This window comes from Eleutherodactylus coqui, chromosome 4 (genome assembly GCF_035609145.1).
Source record: "Eleutherodactylus coqui strain aEleCoq1 chromosome 4, aEleCoq1.hap1, whole genome shotgun sequence".
NCBI lineage: Eukaryota > Metazoa > Chordata > Amphibia > Anura > Eleutherodactylidae > Eleutherodactylus > Eleutherodactylus coqui.
Genome location: NC_089840.1, coordinates 267,106,157 through 267,128,968, shown reverse-complemented (window position 1 = coordinate 267,128,968; position 22,812 = coordinate 267,106,157). Strand labels below are relative to the sequence as shown.

The following is a 22,812-nucleotide window of genomic DNA, read 5'->3' as shown; positions in this document are numbered from 1 at the left end:
GGGATCATATCTACAACATGACTTGGTTTCTCTTACTGAGAACATTCACACCGTGTGTAATGGTGACATGTATTTCCTGTCCATATGCATAACCTTACATTTATCAGTGCTAAACCTCATTTGTCACTTTTCAATGCCTCTATCAGGTCATTAATACTGCCCCCTGTGGTAACCCTCTAGTAACCGTGACCCCTCCAATACTGCCCCCTGTGGTACCCCACTAGTAACAGTGACCCCTCCAATACTTCCCCCTGTGGTATCCCACTAGGAACAGTGACCCCTCCAATACTTCCCCCTGTGGTACCCCACTAGTAACAGTGACCCCTCCAATACTGCCCCCTGTTGTACCCCACTAGTAATGGTGACTAGAGATGAATGAGCACGCTCGGATAAAGCAGTTACTGGAGCGAGCATCGCTCTTCTCAAGTAACTGCTTACTAGTCCGAGCAGACTAGGGGGGGGGGGGGGCGGCTCGAAAAGCGATGCTTGCTCGAGTAACTGCTTTATCCGAGCGTGCTCGCTCATCTCTAATGGTGACCCAATTGGAGTATCCACCATTGATCACCACCCTCTGCTTTCTATCTATGCCCAGTTACTTACCCACTTTATCACCCAGACCAAGCATTCTCATTTTATATACCAACCTTTTATGGGGCACAGTATCAACGCTTTAGAAAAGTCCAGATACACAAGATCCAGTGACTCTCCCCGGTCCAGTCTAGAAATTACCTGCTTGTAAAAGCTGATCTGGTTGGTTTGACAGGAGCGATCTCTCATAAATGACAGGAGCGATCTCTCATAAACCCGTGCTGATACAGAGTTATACAGCTATTTTCCTTGAGGTCCTCCAGGATGGCATCTCTTAGAAACCCTTCAAACATTTTACCCACAATAAAAGTTAAGACTATAGTTTCCGGGTTCACAGTATGCAGAAGTTTCAGATTCTCAAAAACTTTGCACATCCCCATATTGTCTTATGGCCTCAACCGAAAGCTCCTTTCATATAATCCTCCTGCCACTGGTCCAAGCCGATGCTACTTCAATCACTCTGTCATCTCTGGTGGCTGCATCCTCTTTAAGGAGCACATGGCCAGCCTACCTCTAAAAGGACCAGCATGTGCACCCAGCTTTCCCATCCCTTACCAATCCTAGTGGTTTCTGCGTTATTTTAGGCCCGCTTTCCTACCATAGAGCTCCTGACTATTAGGTTCCATAGCATTCTGTAAAGGTGCTGTAGTTCCATGATTGACTCTTGGTTTTTCCCCCGCCTGTCCACGCAGCTTTCCTGTCCTCTTCTGTCCTGACCTCGACTTGTATCTCATCCACGATTTATCTGATTGCTATCTGCCTTACCAATTTGCTTGTCTCTCCGTTTATGCAAAAACTCCACCTGTCCTGACTGCTGTTTGAGTACTCAACTATATCTCTGCCTGTCCCTCCGATAACACCAGTGCTTCTGACCAAACCATGTCAGCTGCCGATGTACCAAGACTATTCTTAGGGTGACAGCTTGGGGAGTCCTTGAACCCAAGACTATATCCCACTTGGAGAGGTTAAAGGGTGAAAACTAGGGGTCTCCTTGATGTTGCCCTTGGGAGCTACCCAAAGTCAAATCGGTCAGTGCCACAGCAGGTCCACATCTGCTATGTGATATATTGCTTAAACCTGTATAATACATTCTAATAACATGACTAATGTGATATTATCATCTACAATGGGTGATTTGCTGCCCTTGCAGTTCCTGGTAGCGTGCCGTTTAAAGATATGACTCTGTAGGTACGTCAAGGTATTTGCATAATAGTTGTGGTGTAACAGAGAGGGAAGGAACATAAATAGGGAAGTATACAGTTAGATATTCAAGAGGGAACATGAGAGGAGGCCGGGCTGAGCTGGAACTGGCTTAGATCAATAACACTGAGTATGATTTGCATACGGCAGGTGGTGTAACCTGTTTTCCTTAATTTACGAAGCGACTGTCCGTAACTTATTATCTAGCTATTAATATGCTTCCAGTTCCCACACCCATCTCTCCCACTCATTGTCTTTGTCTCTGGAGATCTGTATAACTATACAGTGCTCTGCCTTATTAAGCAGACTTTATCTTCGGGTATCTGCAAAAGTTAAGTGACATCATCTGTGGGAGATATAATGGCGGCTATATTTGCTGTTACGCAGCTTTCCAAAACATAGACACATAAGACAGAACTAAAGAGTAGATTTAAGTCCTCATGCTCACGGCTGTGGCAGACTCCACTAGCGGAATATCGCCGCAGAGTCCGCCACTCACCACTCTGGATCTGCTGTACGCGTCACGCCTGGCGGGCCGGCGCGCATGCGCAGTACAGTGCATGACACGCTGGCAGTGCGGGATAACGTGGGCGGGGACTCGTATTCACAGCGGAAGTATAGCGTGACAGCCGGCTACTATTGACTACAATGGAAGCCGGACGTGCGTATTCCCACGGTAATTAGAGCATGCTGCGTTTTTTTTTTCATGCTGCAGAATTTCTCAGCGTGAACATTAAGCTATTAGGTTCAATAAAACCTAATAGCTGCGGCATAATGCTGCAGATTTCCGCCGAGAAAAACGCGGCAGAAATCTGGCCAAGGGCATTAGCCCTAAGACTATTGAAGAAAACGACGACTTGGAAACTTTGTGGAGGGGTGCGTTTATAAAGCCATCCCACTCAAAATGTATGAAGGGTCAACTTTTTGTTAAAATAGTTCAATGGTTGGGATTTGAGGGGAGTTTGTTACAAAGCCCCCATAAGTTGGTTATCTATGTACAGAAGTGGATAGTATGGATAAGAGATGGTGGAGCAACCCAAATGAGAACAAAAGACGTTTGGACTATATCCTGTGTAAGGGTGTATAGATTGGGTCCTTAATACAGGAGAGTTCTCTGTGCAGTGGGTGCAGCCAATCCAAACGGACCGTCTCAGCCTCCAGGGTGGAATATAGTATAGAAAGTAAATACCATAAACGGTTAAAAGACTGGGTATGAGGCACAAGTTGGGGACATATATGAGTACACAATGGTGGCATTGCTGAAGGTCTCAGTCTATTACATCACCAGCACATATGCACATATGCACGTTTCTAGGCCATCATGTCTCTTCCTCAGTATGTGCTGGGGGCACACTATACATAACACAGTAGGAAAGAGATGACAGCTTTACCATAGGTGATACAAAGTAAAAAGGTAAGTATAAAAGACTAAGCCTAAAATAAAAAAATAATTAAAAAAAGCATTGAATTAGTAATGGATACATAATATAATTTGTATAAAACAAGCAAAAAATAGAATGTATTTTTTTTATAAACATAGTCCTTGTATAGCGGCAACCGATGGATAAACAAGTGAAGTAGGGATTGTTGAATCGCAAAAGCAATGATTTCAACGAGTTCGTCCTCACTTTCCGCTCGCGCAGAAAAAAAACAACATGCTCTATTTTTGCACGAATTTCACACCAAAGGTCCCCATAGGAGTCTATGGGAGGTGCGCAAATGTACCGACAAATGTCAGATAAATCGTGGTTCAGATACAAGTCGAGGTCAGGACAGAAGAGGACAGAATATGCTCTGCGAGGACAAAAAGTACAGTAAAAGGCATTGATTCGAGCGCCTTATTCACGGTGCAAATGTGTTACGCTGAAGTGTGCGCAATTGCGTATACATTCGTGTGAAGGAGCCCTAATAAAGCGTTTATACTTAAAAACAAATCTTTAGTGTAAATATGTTTCAATAAGGGGGAAATATATATAATAGTGTTGCACCACGGTTTTATTTGGGTATCGAGGGTATTGGGAAGAGTGGGAGCCGCAGAATTCATTACATAATACATAGGAGTCTAGACACCCCTGAAGGCAGTAGAAACCTCAAAATTAGCAAAAACATTCACTGAGAAAGTCCCTAATAGAATATAACCTTTGTTAAAGAGTATTTAAAAAGTTGGGCAACTATGAAGAGACAGACATACATCATAGTGACATATTTAACATGTGTTATGAGAACATGCGATAAGATCCCAACCAGTTAGAAATATAAAAATGCATCAAATCGAAGTTTGATCCGAGCACACAGGAGGGTTCAGGGAGAGGAACAATGACCAGGATATAAAAATCCAGTCACAGTCACCCCTAAGGCTAAGTTCACACTGGACATCACTTCAGGGAAGGCCTTGCATCGCACTCGAGTGCACCTTGCACACCCTGTAATGTTTTTTCCGGCCCCATTGAAAACAATGGACAAGACATTCCGATAAGATAAGACATGCCACGATTTTTTCCCGCACCACAATGCGTGAAAAATTGCTCGCATATATGACCCCATTTAAAAGAATGCGGCTCGCAACACACAAATCTTGCTCAATTTTCTCAGCCGTGTGTAAGTGACCTAAGAGTTTGGAGAAAACCTTAGAGAAATTAGCAAGACCAAAATGCTGCATTGCTCACAAACGGTCCTCAAAGATATCAGATCCCCATAAAGCAACTTCATTTGTTGCTGATATATAAAAACATGTGTCTATAGTCTGGAGATATGAACTCCCCATATCACAGCCAGTCCACCATCAGGGCTGCTTGTGTGATCTTTTTCTCTGTTGGTTATCTCAGTTTACGCTAAATATCTGAGCATATACTCTGTCTTGGATAGTTCTAGAACTTTGGTTTTCTACCCCAGAGTGTTGTATCAACTTATTTATCGCTCCTGGTGAACTTAGATTAAGGGAAATGTGTTGAGTCTGTAGCTACTATCTTTTATGAGCTTTTTGCTCTTATTCTTCATACCTAAGGAGTCTTGAGCTGATTTTTCTATCAGTATCTTTTACAATATAATCTGGTGACTGCGCCTTTTGATCGGCCGTGAGCTATTATCAATGCCCCTCTACAGCTGTCGCCAGACTATAGACACAAGTTTTTTTACATCAGCCACAAATTAAGTTGCTTTATGGGGATCTGATGTCTTTGCGGACTGTTTGTGAACACTACAGCATTTTGGTCTTGCTGATTTCCGTCAGGTTTTCTCCACACTCTTAGGGGTGACTGTGAATGGATTATTATGTCCTGGTCGTTGTTCCTCTCACTCAGCCTTCCTGTGTATGGATCAAACTCTGATTTAATACATTTTTATGTTTCAAACTGGTTCGGGTATTGTGTCTAATCGCACTTACTCGTAACATGTTAAATATGTCTACATGACATATATCTGTCTCCTTATAGCTGCCCAACTTTTTAAATATTCTTTAATAAAGGTTATACATAGGAATCTAATTTATGAGACTTGTGGACGGTCAGCAGGAAAGGAAGATGAAGAATACACAGTTTACCCAATTTCCTACGCTCTAAAAGTGGGCATAAATATATACAACATACAAGTGTAGTGCAGGAATCACTAAATTATGAGGGAAATATCCTCAATATCCACATTAAAAACCATTGTGCCAAAGTATTGAAAAATCCCCGCCTCCGGAAAGCGCTGCCTCTGATTGGCTGAGCGCTGTGGCCAATCAGAGGCAGCACCCAGCTGTGATTGAATGACAGCTGAGTGCTGACTGGGATTGGCTGACCACTGTGACCAATCACAGGCAGCGCTCAGCTGTCATTCTATGATGGCTGGGCGCTGCCTCTGATTGCCCACAGTCTCAGATGACACAGAACACATTTATAATACATTTTTTACCCAAAATTTTATTGTCCAGGAAAAAAAATCAACTCAAAAACTATGTTGACATATAAAGAGATGTGAGCCTTGGGTTGCATCTTATTAATCTTGTGCAACAGGTTTGCGGTCTACAGTCAAGTTCTCCTTTTCACTAAACATCTTTGCAGCCACAAGATGCATGGGACTTTATTGTGTGTGCAGCATCTCATGTGTTGACCTTCACTATCTGCATGTGACAAGGGTTTCCGGTTGTGGCAGACACAAAGTTACAGAAAGTCAACTGAAGCTACTATGAAGCAGCTCCATCTGTAGTTACAGTGAAATTTCATCATTTTATGGGGCAGAAAATAGTCCCATGCCAGATTTATAGGAATTGAGTTGATACTCCCACACTAGGTGGGTCCATGGCGCGTCTTTGAAAGTTTCATTATGACATCCAGGAGCCACCAAGTACATCTATATATATAAAGGCGAAAGCCTTCACTGACTGACTCGCCACTATTTCTCTAACTTTCCGGTGTCGTATACACCTGAAATTTGGCACGACCATTCCTTAGGTCCTAAATAGGAAAAGTCAAGGGGTCACAACTCAATTATTCAATGCTAATTGCAAAAGTAGGTGCACTACTATATAATGTACCTAATCTAATTCTCTAACTTTTCAGCGTTGTCCAAACTTGAAATTTGGCATGAGCATTCTTTAGGTCCTACATAGGAAAAGTAAAGCGGTCACAACTTGATTATTCAATGCTAAGTGCAAAAGTAAGTGCACCGCTATGTTATGTAACTTCCTGGTGTCATACAAACTTGAAATTTGCCATGACCATTCTTTACATCCTAATAGGAAAAGTAAATGGATCACAACTTCAATATTTAATTCTATGCATGAAAAACTGTGAAAATCCACAATACATGACATAGTTTTTTTCTCATAAACCATAAAGCCTAGGGAAATAATTTGTATACTGAGGAGAATCTACCTCACCTCTACGTGTATATACTGAGGAGAATCTACCTCACCTCTATGTGTATATACTGAGGAGAATCTACCTCACCTCTATGTATATATACTGATAGGTTGTTGTCAGGTCTGGCAGACATGGGCATTGTCGTCCTGTTTCCTGAGTCTGCTTCACTTTGTTCCGAGATCTGCAAGGTTACTGTGTCTGGCTTCTCCCTCCAGCTGGAGGTGATTTGAAATCGTCCTTCTATTTAACCCCCCAGACCTTTCCCAGGGTGCCTTAATGTTGTTGTGTACTTCCTTCCATGACTGCATGTTAGCTGTTGCAGCTATTCTGTCTGCATCCAGCTCCTTGTGTGTTTTTTTGCTGGATGGTATTCTGCCCCTGTGTGAATCCAGCTTTCTCTGTGTTCTGCTGCTGGTTCCTGCAGCTTGTTTGCTATTTCTTTCCTGTGTGTCTTACTTGTGTCTTGGCCTGTGCCCTGTCCTTTCCTTATGTTCATTCTTCCATACTTGCTTGGCTTGGTACAACTCCCTCTGGCTTCCTGTTATCACCAGGTAGGTAGGGAGGACTAGGAGTTAGGGATAGGAACAGTAGCCTGGACCTCCCTAACTTCAGGAGTACCTCCAGGTAATGGACATTCAGCCCTTCTCAGTTCAGTGATGGTCTGCTCTCGTCCCTTGTACCGAGTCCCAGCTTTTGTGCAGCCTTCGCTTCGGAGTCAGCTGTCCATCTTGACAGGTGGTTTCACTCAGCAGGACGACACAGGGGATACACGACTGCATCGTTACAGCTGTAAAGTACATAAGGAAGCGTCCATGGACTGCAGGGATGGAGCATGCCTTTAGGCTAAGAAGGGTCTGCAACCTCAAGTCTGGGGGTAAATTTGAATAAAAAGGGGTGTTACTTTTAAAGGTAAAAAGTGAGGAGAATGAGAGGGGTGGCACATTCTGCTCAGGGACATCGGTACATGCAGCGTGAGCAGAATCTAATGCACCTCTATGTGTATACATATTTTATTCCTTGGTTCCTCTGAAGTAACCATGACTCCATAACATTTTCTGTGTGAACAACAGGTAAACATCTGTACCAAATTAATTTGGGCAAAGCCGGCTAGAGCAGCTAATCTATATATATGGTGAAAGCCCTCACTCACTCACTGACTGACTCATCACTAATTCTCTAACTTCCTGGTGTCGTACAACCATGAAATTTGTCAGGAGCATTCTTTAGGTTTTAAATAGAAAAAGTAAATGGGTCACAACTCGATTATTAAATGCTAATTGCAAAAGTATTGACACCCCTATGTAATGTAACTTCCTGGTGTCATACACGCATGAAATTTGAGTGACTGAACACTTAACAACCACTGCTCTGACCATATTATTATCTGACAGTGGCCTATTACTTGCATAATGAGGTCAGAGTGTATTTCACCTAGTCATGGCCTGCACTGCGGGTGTACGACAAGCCCAAGGTGCTTGCGCCACTGGTATCCTGTTTTATGATCACCAATACTGTTAATTATCTTATTTAGATTTTTTTATTGCACTTACTTTATGTAAGACATTGTTATTTGGTGACTATATGCTGATATTACTTGAGCATCTTAAAGCTGTATTTTTACTTTAGCATTATGTGGCACTGTTACAGTGCATAATATACAGATATGGTATATTATGTTGGTACTGTATAGCATATTTATTCAGGCCTATGAACCAGACAGGGCCCAGAAAACAAGTGAACCTGAGAGCGAGTTAATAAATACAGGGTTTTTTGGTGTGATCTGGGGTTTAATTAATTTTGGGGTCTGACCTCTGACTGGGGGTCTTAATTATTTTAGGGGTCTAGTCTAGAATTTGATTAATAGAGATGTTTGATCTAGGATCTTAAAGAGGTTATCCAGGCAGTGCCCACAAGGATACACTGAGGTTGGAGCAAAAACACTGCACTCACCCTATGTAGTGGCCAGCCCCATAAGAGCTGCCCCTGCAATTACAAGCACCGGCCACTACACAGGGGTTGCAGCTCGTTTCCACTCCCCCCCTGATATATCTCGTAGGGCGCTGCCTTGGTAACCCCTAAATTAATCAAACTCTAGACTAGACCCCTAAAATAATTAAAGGGGTTGTCCCGCGCCGAAACGGGGTTTTTTTTTTTTTTAAACCCCCCCCCCCCCGTTCGGCGCGAGACAACCCCGATGCAGGGGTTAAAAAAACAACCCCCACAGCGCTTACCTGAATCCCGGCGGTCCGGCGTCTTCATACTCACCTGCTGAAGATGGCCGCCGGGATCCTCTGTCTCCATGGACCGCAGGGCTTCTGTGCGGTCCATTGCCGATTCCAGCCTCCTGATTGGCTGGAATCGGCACGTGACGGGGCGGAGCTACACGGAGCTACACGGAGCCCCATAGAGAAGAGGAGAAGACCCGGACTGCGCAAGCGCGGCTAATTTGGCCATCGGAGGGCGAAAATTAGTCGGCACCATGGAGACGAGGACGCCAGCAACGGAGCAGGTAAGTATAAAACTTTTTATAACTTCTGTATGGCTCATAATTAATGCACAATGTACATTACAAAGTGCATTAATATGGCCATGCAGAAGTGTATAGACCCACTTGCTGCCGCGGGACAACCCCTTTAAGACACTGCCTGAATAACCCCTTTAATTTACGGGTCTAGTCTATGGTTTGATTAAATTAGAGGCTTTGTCTAGGGTTTTAGTTAATTTAGGAGTTTGGTCTGGAATTTAATTAATTTTGGGGTCTGAGCTGGGGTTTCAGCTAAAGGTGCGTTTGCGCGAAATGATTTGCTCAAATAAGTCGTTTAAATTTAAATGTTAATCATTCAGTGTAAATGCAGCCATAATTTGTTCGCTATCGTTCATTTCAGGCAAGCATGAAAATCATTGTTGCCTTGTTCGCTAATCGTTTAGTTTAAATACCGATCGTTTAGTCGTTCTTATTAATTGGTGCAATGAATATGAATGATTGAATGATTTAGCAAGCGAACTACGATGTATCTGTCCGTATAAACTGGCTATATAAGCGAACCCTGACATTGTTCGCTCGTGCGAATCACTCCATCTAAGAGCGCCCTAACTTAAAGGACTTGTACCAAAAACAATTTTTATCACATATGCACCTCTGAAACTACACTGATCCCCAAAACAGCTGTCTCCCCCCCCCCCCCCCCCTCCCATCCTCACTGTGGGACCACTGCACCTCCTGTAGTGAGAAGGAGATTGAATGGGGTGGTGGTCACGCATGTACAGTGCCACCCCATTCATTTTCAATGGGGCTGATCCCAAAAACAGCAGTCCCGCATCACCCCCCTCTTCCTCACTTTGGCATCAGTGCACCTGTTCTCAGGATGGGTGAGGGTCTCAGAGCGGTGAGACTCCCACCAATCAGATTTTTATCACCTCAACTATGGATAGGTAATAAAGGTCTACTTTGGTAATACCTCTCTGATTCTAGTTTAGGGTCTGAATTTGTTTTTATGCTATTTTTTTTCCAATTCCAGAACCGTATAAGTACTTCCATATTACTGGTTTTTAACCATTTTTCCCGTTTGGTAGAGTTTGCCTAAGACAAGAATTTTTTGTCCAGGGGTTCCCTTAATGCTAAAAAAGGTTGGGAACACTGCTGTATGGTTGTTAATTGCGCACCGTATTGTATGCCTATGTATACACCAATGTGGGGCGCTTAGAGATGGTACCGTAAAGCGTACCATCAAACAGTAGGGCAAGTGTGCTCCCAGTGGTGGACTCCTAGAACTTCTAGGCACTGGCCTAGATTGCCTATATGATAGAGAACTGCCCTATGTTCTCACATAGACACAGACACGTTATTATGGGGCAGCATTTATGAGCTGAGTAAAGGAAGTTCATGAAATGATCATTTGTCAGGGCAGAGACATTCATTTCTTGATTAAACAGAACTTGCAAAACGTTGTTAATGATTACTACATCAGAGGAACTGTACATTATGGGGGTAGGGTGAGGAAGCAAGTGTTTCTCTAAACTTCAGACCTGAGAACCTGCCTAGATGATATGAAATAAACGTCTCCTAATGTAAATTTGTATGATAGATGGGAGGTTTATTGTCACTTACCCTATGATCTCCAGCTTTCTGCCTGGGGCAATCCAACTGGGTGGTACTAACCCTATACGACCTGATCTCCGAATACAGTCTGTTCCCTCTACTAGAGGAAGAAGAATTGGCTCGTCCTCTTGTGTGAAGCCTTATAATACTGTATTCAGCTGTTACTGGGTTATTGTGGTTTTTGGGGTGCCCCAAGCCTTTATGCTGACTGAGGCCAAAAAAACACTCATTTTACAGGCATTGAAAGCTCCAATATACGAGATAGCCGACACATATTTAAACCATTGAGATCTGTCTGAAGTGAGATAGTACTAGTGCTTCCACTAGTAGCCTGAGTAGTTAGTGGCCCCCTTAGTGGCCCCAATATTAATAGTGACCCTTTTAATGCCAAGTGGGAGTAATAGTGCACCCGTTAGTGGTCCCAATAATAAAAGTGACCCTGTTAGTGATTCCAGTAGTGATAGTGATCACAGTAATCATAGTAATAATGACCTCTTTAATGACCCATTAGTAATAGTAACCCCATTAGCAGACCCAGTCGTAATAGTAGCCCTGTTAGTGGTTCCAGGAGAAATAGTAACCCCTGTTAGTGGCCCCAATAATAATAATGTCTCCAGTAGTAATAATGTCCCTCATAGTGGCCTCAATAGTAAGTGGCCCCCATAGTATTAATGACCCGCAGCTGGGCAGCAGCAATAAGCATTTAACTCACTTCCTCTGTAGTTCCGATCCAGCAGTGACAGCGGCAGCCGCCACTGCTGTTATGCAAATGTAATTCCTGACCTCTACCCAGTGTTTGTGCTGCGTACAGGCCGCAACAGTAGCGATTCTAAACTCCCTCCCACTCCCTTTGCTGGAAGCTCCCATAGGCTTCTTGGGAGCTTCTATTGCTGCGATCAGCCGGCAAAGGGAGGGGGAGAGTTTAGCATCACTAAACTCTCTCCCCCTGGCTGACAGAATTCCGGGCTGCGTCGAATAAATATGCCACACCCAGCTGTGTCAGAAGACGCCAGATTTAGCTGCGACTTGGGCGGACGAAAATCACAACGCCCGTGTGAAAAAAAACTTAGTAAGTGAAATGCTTGTCAGCTTGCTGCCAGCCGGCTCACAGCTGCCAAGTATTTTTTTTACTAGCCGTTACTATAGCTTGTAAAAAACAAATATTGTCCAGGCAACAACCCACTGCCCCTCCGGTAGGTGCGCCCCTGGTGGTCTTTTACAGTACAGGCTGAATACATGTCTGCCATGATAGTGGCCAAATGGGTTGGCACTCAAAGACCTTTTAAAGGTCCCCTCCAGTTTTGGGACAAATAGAGGACAGGAAGTATATTACCTGCGTTTGTTCGCCTCTGTCGCACCTCCAATCTGACAGTTCCGGGCTCCGTTTTTGGCTGTCCAGTTTTTGATGCTTTCCATTTGCACTATGTTCTTTCTTTCATTTTCTGCCTCTTGATAGGTTTTGCTCCAAAACTACCTAAACTTTTATTTAATCGGTAAAAAGCTTGGTCTTCCCTTAGCAGTTAAAGAGTAACTACACTTTCAGATAACTATAGCACCTTCTGTAAACCTCTATGTGGGCCGTCGTCAGCTGAAAACCTGCAAAGACAGCCAAGGGGGCACAACACTGCAGTCCCTCATTCTAGCGATCAGCGGGGGTCTCAGCAGCAGGACCCCCTCTGATCAATACTTTTGACATATCTCTATGACATGTCAAAAGTTATCTAAAAGTGTAGTTACTCTTTAAAGAATCCCTTTTAATTTCTTCCTTACACTTATCACAAATCACTTGATCACTGTTCACGGCAGCACCTTTCTTGTTTTCTACTGTTGCAGCGTCTTTTAGGCCGGTCTCATGTGTGCTGAATACCGTGGATCATCCGTGCGAGTGACGATCGCGGACTCCACAATTCAAACCCAGTCATGTGAGGCCAGTCTGAAAGGGAACCTGTCATTGTTTTTTAGCGATGTCAACCAAGACCAGCGCGATAATAATGAGAGTCCACTCTTTCAGACAATTATCTTAGTACGTCTGCTAATGAAAGCATAACAGGGTATTGCAGTTTATAATTCTCCCGCTGCATGTAAATGATGCAGAGTGGTCCAGTGGGCGGGACGGACTACAGGATATCCTATAGTAAGAACACCGGTGGCAATGTCTCAGGCACTGATAATAATTACATCACCTGTGCAATACTAAGGAAATCCTAAAAACATGACCTGTTGGGGGTTCCAGAAGACTGGAGTTGAAAAACACTGGTTTAATGGTTAATACTGTATGATGAAAAACTAAGGTATTGCATTTGATAGGCAGTCTATCAAGACATGTCACAGGCATGCTTTGATAAGCAATCAGTCATGGCAGCCCTGGTGGTCTTCAGAGGGCCCTAGGCTGCCATGGCAACTGAACATTACAGGGTGGCCATTCGAGACCCCCAAACACTGACTGAGACATTTAAATACCGCTATCAGAACTGACAAATGAGGAAGAAGAAAATCTTATGGAGGGGTGAATGTGGTACAGCCTTCAGTCGTAGTATAAATTCTTAAGATTAGGTATTTTGCCAAAAAGATCTCAGTTTATTATTAAAATCAGCTTATATACACGTTTCGAGGTATAGGAAGCTCTTCCTCAGCTTGAACATCTAAAAATGCTGACCGTGAATGCGAAAGAACTCGGATACACGGTCAGGATCTTTGCATATGTAACCCCAACAAGTACTGAGGAAGAGCTTCCCATACCTCGAAACGCCTATACAAGCTGTTTTTAATAATAAACGGAGATCTTTTTGGTAAAATACCTAATCTCAAGAATGTACACCACATTTTAAAGGTTGCACACATTCACCCCTCCATAAGATAGCTTTTCTTTTTCCTCATTATTTGTTCTATAACGTTATCCATTGGGTATAACATCCTTTAGGGTGGACTGCACCGTAGACAAGAAGACTCTTCCACCTCACCGCAGCAACTAAACTCCCTATTTTCGCTCTCATCCGTTTCTTTTCCACTGGGGTTGTTCCACCTTTTTTCTTGCATCATTCTACACTATCAGAACTGAAGATAACCCGAACCCACCCTGTATAGTAGCAGGCTTGGCTATCAATCCTGCTCCATACAAACCCTGCACGTCCAGGAGGTAAATGTACGCCCTGGGGCGTGAAGGGGTTATTACTTTGACTCCTGTTCTTAAAGCTGTCCCAAAATGAAACTTGTGCCAAGGGGAGTTTGCATTTCCCCGTATCACATACTTTATTCACAAAAAAATATAAGTATACTTATATAAGTATACTTGAATATCTAAATAAAAGTATACTTTTTTTTAGATATTCAAGGTCAAAGTATAACATCATGTGACCTTGAAATGAAAAATGTTAAATTTTGTTATAAAACATAATTATGGAAAGTGCGCTCAGTTAGCTTCAAAACAAGCCAAAGATGAAAGTTCTACCATAATTTTTTCGGTTGACCTGGTAAGCATAAATTTCATATATTTTTTTCTCATGTTTCCTAAAATTGTTACTCTGTAAATTACTTTATGCCCTCTAACATCCTACCAAATTTCATGAAAGTCTGAGCCGGTTGGGTTGAAGAGTTCATTTTTTTGGAATGACCCAATACTGTTTTACTCGTTTATAACTGTCACCTGTTGCTGGTCAAAAATATAACTTTATTGCGCATTGGTTGCCAATGTTCCTTTACTTAAGATGAAAAACTAATCACTTCCATCTTTCTTTCTCTGCAGATGGAAATGCTTTTATCCCTCATGGGAAGCCAATGGAGTCTTTGGTTTGGCTCTTCAGTCCTTTCCGTGATAGAGCTGTTAGAGTTGATCTTTGATATCGTCGCCATCGGTGCCATCATTCTTGCTCATCGTTACCTCACTAAAAATAATAAGTCTGTGGAAGAAGCAGGAAGAGCGCCAAGAACTGATGCCTACTATGGACAAACGGAACAGCAAAACACTCAGACTCCACACAATGCCCCATCACACGGCCAAATGAGAGTTGTAGCCGATATCACTCCCCCACCAGCCTACGAGAGTCTCGACTTGAGATCTATTGGAGGAGGATCATCTCGTAATTCCAGCCTTCGTAGTCACATTTCCTATCGTGAAGAGGGTGGATGGAGGGGTGAATAAGTCAACACGAGAAAGCAGGGGGTTAAAATTAAATTAAATCATGTAAATAGCTGTTAATCAGATAATCGGGGTTAAATAGGTCATGGGAAATGATAGCGACCATAGTTCTACAACTTGACCTAATTTCTCTTTGTGGTCATCAATGTGACCAAAACTACATTCAAGTTAAATTTTGACTTTCTTGACACTAATTTTTTTTTTATTTGAAGGTTAAAAAAGTTCTCTTCAGTTCTTTATTTTTCACCTTCCAGCAACCCATAGTTACCCTTTCCCTAAGTAAGGCTTCCCTCAGACTTAGTCTTTTTTCTGGCATTTTTTTAGATGATGCCTTTGGGGGTTTTTGCTATTGTTTTTGTGGCATTTTTTAATCACACATGCAATTTTTTTGCTGTACATTTTTTTCCTATAGAGAAGCGTATTATAAAATTCCAGAATATTTCACTATTTCCAATGTGGATTCTCCCTGGATTTTCAGAAGCCTCCTCAATCACAAAAAAATGTGTCTACAGCTGAAAAAAAAATAAATTGCAGAGAAGAAAGAGGGAGATGCAGCTGCAGATTGTGCTTGTGAGACTGCATGCTGTATGAGGCATGGAGGAAGAAAAGTGAGGGAGACAATTGATTGGCTCAGAGTGCAAAGCAGTGTACCAGCATCAGACCAGGAGGAGCCTACCCATAAAGCAGCATGGGAAGATAAAATATGCAGGCTGAGGGATGGGCAATGAAAAAGAGTATCTGATTGTAGAGATGGGAAGAAAGCAAAGAGAAGAATAATGAGTCTGAGCAGATGTTTCCTAATGTTCGTAACATAAAAGAAACGGGAGGAACACAGACTAAATGCTTTATTTATACTGGACCATTGACGCTTTTATGACATGTCTAGTTAATGCATCATAAAAATCATTTTTAGGATGAGCCATAAATTCCATGTAAGAAAAAAGAGGAAATTATAAAACTGACTCTCTGTTTCTGTGTATTCTCTCCTTTTATCTATTCAGCGTTCACATAATACTGCCACTCAGCGCTCAAATAATAATTCCATAAAATGTTCAATTAGTACTATCTTACAATACCCACATAATACCAGCATATAGTACCACTGCCATTGTATCCAAATAAGATTACCAAGCAATGCTTAAAAGTACGCCCAGAAAGTCCTCATATGCTGTAATAATACCATAGAATGCCCATATAATACTGCCATTCGGTGCACAAATACAACTAAAAAACACAGCTTTATAATACTCGGTAACTTTAGTGTTAATTTAATTCCAGGATGGTAAATAATGTAAGCTAATAATGGAAATCCTGGTGGTCAAGGACATTGAAGGGGTTAATACTATCAATAGTATTTCCCTGGAAAACACCTTTAAAACTGAAATCCATGGTGGTCTTGAGCAGAGAAGGGATTAATGCCAACACCCCTGGTGGTCTAGATTAGTGAAGGTTTATGTTGGTCTTGACAAGAAGGTTGATGATCAAGGGTAGTAATATTCTTGGTGGTCTTGAACAGTGAAGGGGTTGTTAATTAATTAATGGCAACATCCCTGGTAGTCTAGGATAGAGAAAATGCTAATGTTAACATTCCTCTTAGTTAAGAGGTTAATGTTTGATTCCAGAGTAGTCTAGGACAGTGAAGGGGTTAATTGTTACTCAACTTTCTAGGCTCCAGTACTGTCCAGCTGTTGCAGGAAGTTGAACCATCAGTCTCTTTCAGGCTGTTCGGCTTCCTCTTTCCTACTCAGTTCGGAGCACAGCAGCCACTTAAGAAATGAACATTGTGCTCGGGACGACTGGCCTAATATTGCTACAGGTGGTCCCGTTCTCAGGAACCCCCCAGAAGACAGGCGGTAGAGTGAGCCAGAGATCTCTTTCTGTTTGCATGGGCCAATAGTTGCCTAGTTGTTAGGTTAGTAACCCCTGTCGGGTCCCATGTTTGCACTGGTCAACAGTAAATCTTCAACTTGTATGTTTTCTAGCTGATGATACGTTTCCTCAGTGAAATTTTTATTTTTAGTAACTCTGAAATAAGTGAGAATTTATCGTTATATCCGTTCCTACGAGGCTCTAATGTTGATGTAAATTCCTTCCATAAACATTACATGCAGTGCTGATTGAGGCTCTTAACCTTTGGTATCTCGTTTGAGTAGAAGAATGGAGGAGGAAGCGGAGTAGGGCTTCCTTTTTAATCAAGTGACATTTCCTCCTCTTTTGCCTGTTTAACAAATCAATGCTCATGTAACCATTTATCGGACAACTAATATGTAATGGTTTGAATAAAACAATATTCGCGATTCATGGATTGTTGGAACAGGATTGCAATGAAATGCATAAATGAAAAAAAAGAACAAGGTGTTTGACAATCCTTTCTTGGCCTAATGTTGCTTTCCTGCGGGGGGTCTTTTTGTGGGTCGCACGAATGTCTGTTAAGATGCATGAAAGAATAGACATCTTTATATTGCTAAAAATTAATATCTAGTGTAGAGGAACCTGGAAAGCCATATGGAACGAGATGTACTTGTTTCACCACTAAACCAAAACAGTTAAACCCTGCTCTGGGTCGAACTTTGCTAAAAGAGCAGTTTGGTGTGAACCTCGAGCCGTTCATCTTGGCCAAACCCACTAAAAGAAAAATAAACACAAAGGAAAAAGAATGAAAAAAAAGAAGATGGGAAAAGAAGAAGAAAAAGGGGGAAAAAAAGGGGAAATTTGTAAAGTAAGGAAAAAGAAGAAAGAAAAATAATCTTTTTCCTCCTTTTTCCTTAGTTTTCTTTTTTCTCCTTTTCTTTTTGTTTTTCTTCTTTATACTTCTTAGTTTTCTTTCTTTTTTCATATTTCTTCTTCTTCATTATCTTTGCCTTCAAAGCATCTCAAAAGTACTTAGACACACTCTTAGGAGACCTAAGAGTGTTCTACTGGGCTTTAATAGGTCTTAGACAATGTCATAAACCAGTTTTAGCGGTATTGGTGAGGTTCCAGTTCGGTTCAAACTAATTTGGACTGAACCAAACTTTTTGTATGAAATTCGGCAAACTGGCTGAACCAAACATTACAAAGGTTCGCTCATCACTAATCCTGAATCTTCCAAGAATCACTGGAAGGGTTGGGCTTCGACACCAGAGCACTAAAGGATCCGTCGGTAGACTCAGGCTCTGATACAACAGTGGGGGTCTACCCCATGACATTTGGAGGTAACTTTGGAGACGATCACTTGTCATTGGGGTCTTTTTTCTTATGTTATGATTCACAAATAACTCTTTTGATGATCTGTCCTGCATGTACAATGATAGCAGCAAAGGTTGTAGGTAAAAGTGGATGAGCACTTTATCTGTGTGGATTGATTGATTCCTACTCCAGCGCTATAACAATAGGTTTGTCATTAGGGTTGGGGCTTATGCTGCATCTTCTATCTGGAGGTTAGTTGCTGCAGCAGAATCCTCCCCCTACTGCAGTAGAGACCAAGCAAGACTAGATTACCATACTCTCCTAACTAAACTTCCATCTACAAACGTTCCATGAAGGTGATGGACTGTTTCTTTTTAGAGATTTTAGATAGCTTTTACTTTTTTGCCCTCCTCTTCCCATGAGAAAACCATATGGTTAAACCCTTGAACTCCTTTCATGACACGGTCCTTCACAATATTTAAGGGGGTTATCCCACTAAAGTGAGTTATTACCCATCAACAAGATACGGGATAATTTGTTGATCAGTAGTGATCTGACCGCTGATACCAAGAACAAGGCTCCAGTGCTTACTGAAGTGGGGCAGCAGCAGATGCAGATGAGCACTGCCGTTCCTTACATTTCTATGAGACCACTGGAGACAGTCAAGCACTTGAACTCATCTGTCTCCGGTGGTTCTATTGAAATGAAGGGAGTGACCATGCCCTAACTTCAAGATGTGCCAGAACCCTGTCATAGTGACATGTTGGAAGTTTTGATCCATGGGAGTCCAGGTGTGGAGACCCCACTGATCGTAAGAAGTTCTCATCCCCACAAGCATCAGGTTTTGCCCCTACCCCTTTAGAAGGCAACTAAACTTTTAAAAAACTTCTGGCATGTCCATGTGGGTCAGGGTGCTGAGACCCCCACTGATCACTAAGAAGAAAGCGTAGAAGGGCCCATTTGAGCACTGCACCCATTCGCCTCTTTACATCTCTGCGCAGATTGGTATACTGGTTTCATAGAAAACTTATGGAGTATGTACACTGCTCCGAGCATGGGCAAAAAGAGCTGAACAAGCACAGTGCTCAGCTGAGTGCTTCTTAGCCATTTATAGGGGTCTCAGCACCTGATGCCCTATTGATCAAGATACCTGACATGTAAGAAGCTTTTTAAAGGTTTGGTTACCCTTTTACAGCTTTGTAAACGCCCACTGTAAGTTTACATCGCTGCTGCCTGGGTTCTGTACAGCAGCAACGTAAATTTATGTTCTACTGTCAGCCAGCAATTGCAGTCCCTCACAGCAGATAAAACACCCAAAACAGGCTTTTACTAATAGCCTGTTCGAGTGCCATCACCGATTGATTAAGGTCCCAATGACTTAATCAGTGCCAGCCAATCATAGCACCAGCTGGTAAAGTCTGACCTTGTAACAAAGTGGCTGGATCTTGATTGAAACAATTTCTTCATGCCAAATTGCAGTATCCCATGTAACCGTCTTCCCATGGTGCTAGAGTCTCCCACAGGAAGTGGAGCTTTCTCATGACTTCCCCCCTCTGCTATTACTTTGCAAAATAAAAATTGCCTGCAGCATCGAGCGCACGCTCCATCTGTAACAGTTGGCAAAAAGTTACACTATAAAAAGACTCTTGATTTGATTTGTTGTAATTTGTTGATGTGTTGTAATCTTGTTTTATGTCCAAAGGGGAAACCGATCTACAATAATCTTCTGACATGACTAAAAATGATAAAGCAGGAGCATTCCATAGAGTGCCCCCCGAATCCTTTCAGGACTAGAAAGCACCACCAAATAGGGGTATAGCTATAGGATGTGCAGAAGTAGCAGTCATGTACAAGTTCTAGTGCCTTAAGGGGCCCAAAGACCCTCTGCCAACAAGAAGACACCAGTATTAGAACTAGCACATGGTAGTTAGGACCCTGTTAAAGGGGATGTACCAAAATCGACTATTCTCACCTATCCACTGGATACATGATAAAAGTCTGATGGGTGGGAGTCTCAATGATAAGCCCTTTGCCAATCCCAAGAAGAGGGATCCCATGTCCCCCTCTTCTCCTCACTGCTTGCTGACTGCAGTGAGGAAAAGTTTGAACAGAGCAGCCATTTGTGCTGCCACTTCATTCATCTTCAATGGGATTGCCAAAGATAGCCAAATAAGTGAATAGGTAATAAAAGTTGAATTGGGTACAAGCCCTTTAAAAGAATTATGCCACAAAGATTCTGAGCCCCCCCCCCCCCCCCCCCCCACAATCACAGCGAGGAGGACCTTGAATGAGAGGTAGTCAGACATGCACTCTGCCATTCCATTCCATGATGGAAACAGCCAAGTAGAATACGCTACAGACTACTGCAACCATCTCAGTTATTTATGGACCACTACCAAGCCAAGGTAAGAGCCTAATTTTAATATAGCATGCGCTTTGTTAAATCCCCTAAACCACCAAGTTGGAACTTTGGTGGCCATTTTGTATTAAGAGGCTGGTCAGGCAAAACTTTTTAAACTAAGACGCAAATTTAGAGCATGCAGCGCTTTCAGTCGTAGCAAGACCTAAAAACCGAGGGATCCAAAAGATCCTTCTCCCAGTATTGGGGGATTGGTACTATTAATGAAGCATGACACTTGTGGGAGGCCATGTTCAAGATTTTGCATTGGGGTCCAATAACTTTTTTGCAATACCTGCGTGGGCCATTATCAACAAATCCAGTTTGCTGCCCACGGCCCACAAAAAAGTCAAGTGGTTAAGTAGAAAATCCAGAAAGATGATGCCCACTTGTAACCCCCATGGGACAATACTGCTGAAGATGAATGCCACCATAATATGGCATCTTATGTGGGAGTCAGAAAGGATAGATGTCTAGCTGAAAGGTATCTACGGCCAGGCTTATAAGGTGTTGGACATTTGTTTTACTGCACCTACATATAAAATTGTGCACAAGTGCGGAGATGTAACTAACTGTTATCTTACAAGAGGGCAGTGGAAATATTTTCTTCAGAAGCCCATTAAATAAATAAGCTGCACAAAAGAATTTTTTTTTGCATACAACGGCTTTTCTTAAAGTCGATAAGAGGTAAGATAAGAGCTTTTTGAATTGAAACCAAGAGGAAATTACATTCAGAAATGAAACAAATTCCAGAGACTGGACACAATAGAGCGGGAGCCGGAAGTCCTGATGAGGAGGGGTGCCAAGCTGAAAAGAAAAATAAAGTCTCTAGTCTCTTCACTGACCTTCAGGGCCTTTGTGAAACTTTTCGTGAGGATTGTCCCTGAAATAGATGGTGGTGGGTCCTGGATTATCTCACCTTCATCAGTGACAAGGATTGTCTTTTCTAATATGGCTCTAAAGAAAAAAATTAAAAAACAGCCACCGGGCTCCTCAAGATGTCTCTCCCAAAAAAAAGAACTATCCTAAACAAACTCACACGCTTGTGAACTCATCACTGTGAGAGTTCTGAAGTGTGAAATCTGCTAAATCCTGACAAGTTCTTAATTGCTGAGAATAGGTGAATCAAAGTGCTGCGACTCCATGACTCTTCAATGAGTCAAAACCAGCATCAAGTCAAAACGTGTAGCTCCACGGGGAGGAATGGGTGAGTTTAGGTGGGTGGATAGACGAAGGTCTGAAAGCTGGAATGGGAAAACAGCAACTTATACAAGATGCAACAAGGTCAAAAGAAATGGGCACTATTGCTAGGGTCAAAATTTAGAGTCCTTCCCCATAGAAATAGCTTTTGTCTTCTTGAATCAACCCTTGAGAGGACTTACTACACCTAGAACGTGTATTAGCTAGGCAAAACTTGCATTTTCTTTCCTTATCATCCGTATGCTCTACTCAGTATCCCTGTGCCTTCTACCTATATACGGTCCTTTCATCTGTTGGCAATACTATCACATGGGTCATTTTCTACTTTTTTGTTCTGCATGCATTCATTCTGTCTCGGGTCATCCATCTAAACCATTCATCTTTCATACCCTTTTATCAAACTCGTCCTCTACTGGTTCCTCTTCTCCATCTTTCATCTTTTCTCTCTTCTCCACTTATCCTTTCCTTGTCATCCTGACACCTTCTTTGTGTTATAGACCATCTCTCCTCTGCTCTCTTCATATATCGTTTCCACTTCTCTTAACTCACCCCTTATCTTCCATCTCCCATGTCTTTTCATTGCACTCATCTCTCTGTTGGGCTTCACTTTTCTTTGTCTCTATTTCTCTATCAAGCTTTCCTGATCTACATGTTCTGCATCTTCATCTCTCTTCTGAGCTTCCTACCCATCTCCTCTGACTGCTCCTTGTAGTTACGTATTTTTTACGTATCTTCTCGTTCTATCAGTCTCACCTAATCTAAATGTTCCTTTTGTTCGTCTCCTGTTTCTTCCCACTTTAGCATCTCTAAACCTAACTCCTACCTTCTGTCCATCTCTCATGCTTTTCCTTCACCATCTTCTCCTCGTTGTCCTTCTCCTCATCTCTCATAATGTGATTGCTTCTTGTATTCCGTTCTATCAATCTCACCTCATCTATAAGTTCTTTTTGTTCATCTCTTTTTTCTCCCCTTTTCAGCATCTCTAAACCCTTCTCCTACCTTCTGTCCATCTCTCATGCCTTTTCCTCACCATCCTCTCTTCCTTGTCCTTCTTTTTACCTCTGACTGTTCCTTGCCTTCATCTCTTTGCATCAAGCTTTCTAGTTGTTCAACATCTCCATCTCTCTTTTTCTGCCCATCTTGTGTCTGACTGCACCTTGCATAGCCAAGTTTTTCTTACAAA

The 22,812-nt window shown here is 42.3% G+C and overlaps 2 protein-coding genes across 2 annotated transcripts in view; one reads left to right on the top strand and one right to left on the bottom strand.

The window, feature by feature from the left end:
- SCNN1A (sodium channel epithelial 1 subunit alpha) overlaps positions 1 to 17,164 on the top strand; it is a 97,300-nt gene extending 80,136 nt beyond the window's left edge. Inside the window, exon 13 of the mRNA XM_066601301.1 lies at positions 14,471 to 17,164. Within this exon, the coding sequence (XP_066457398.1) occupies positions 14,471 to 14,866 (396 nt within the window). The 3' untranslated portion in view covers positions 14,867 to 17,164. The remainder of the gene's footprint in view (positions 1 to 14,470) is intronic.
- Positions 1 to 22,812, bottom strand: part of TAPBPL (TAP binding protein like) — a 351,854-nt gene that overhangs the window by 254,406 nt on the left and 74,636 nt on the right. The gene's annotated exons all lie outside the window — the stretch shown is intronic.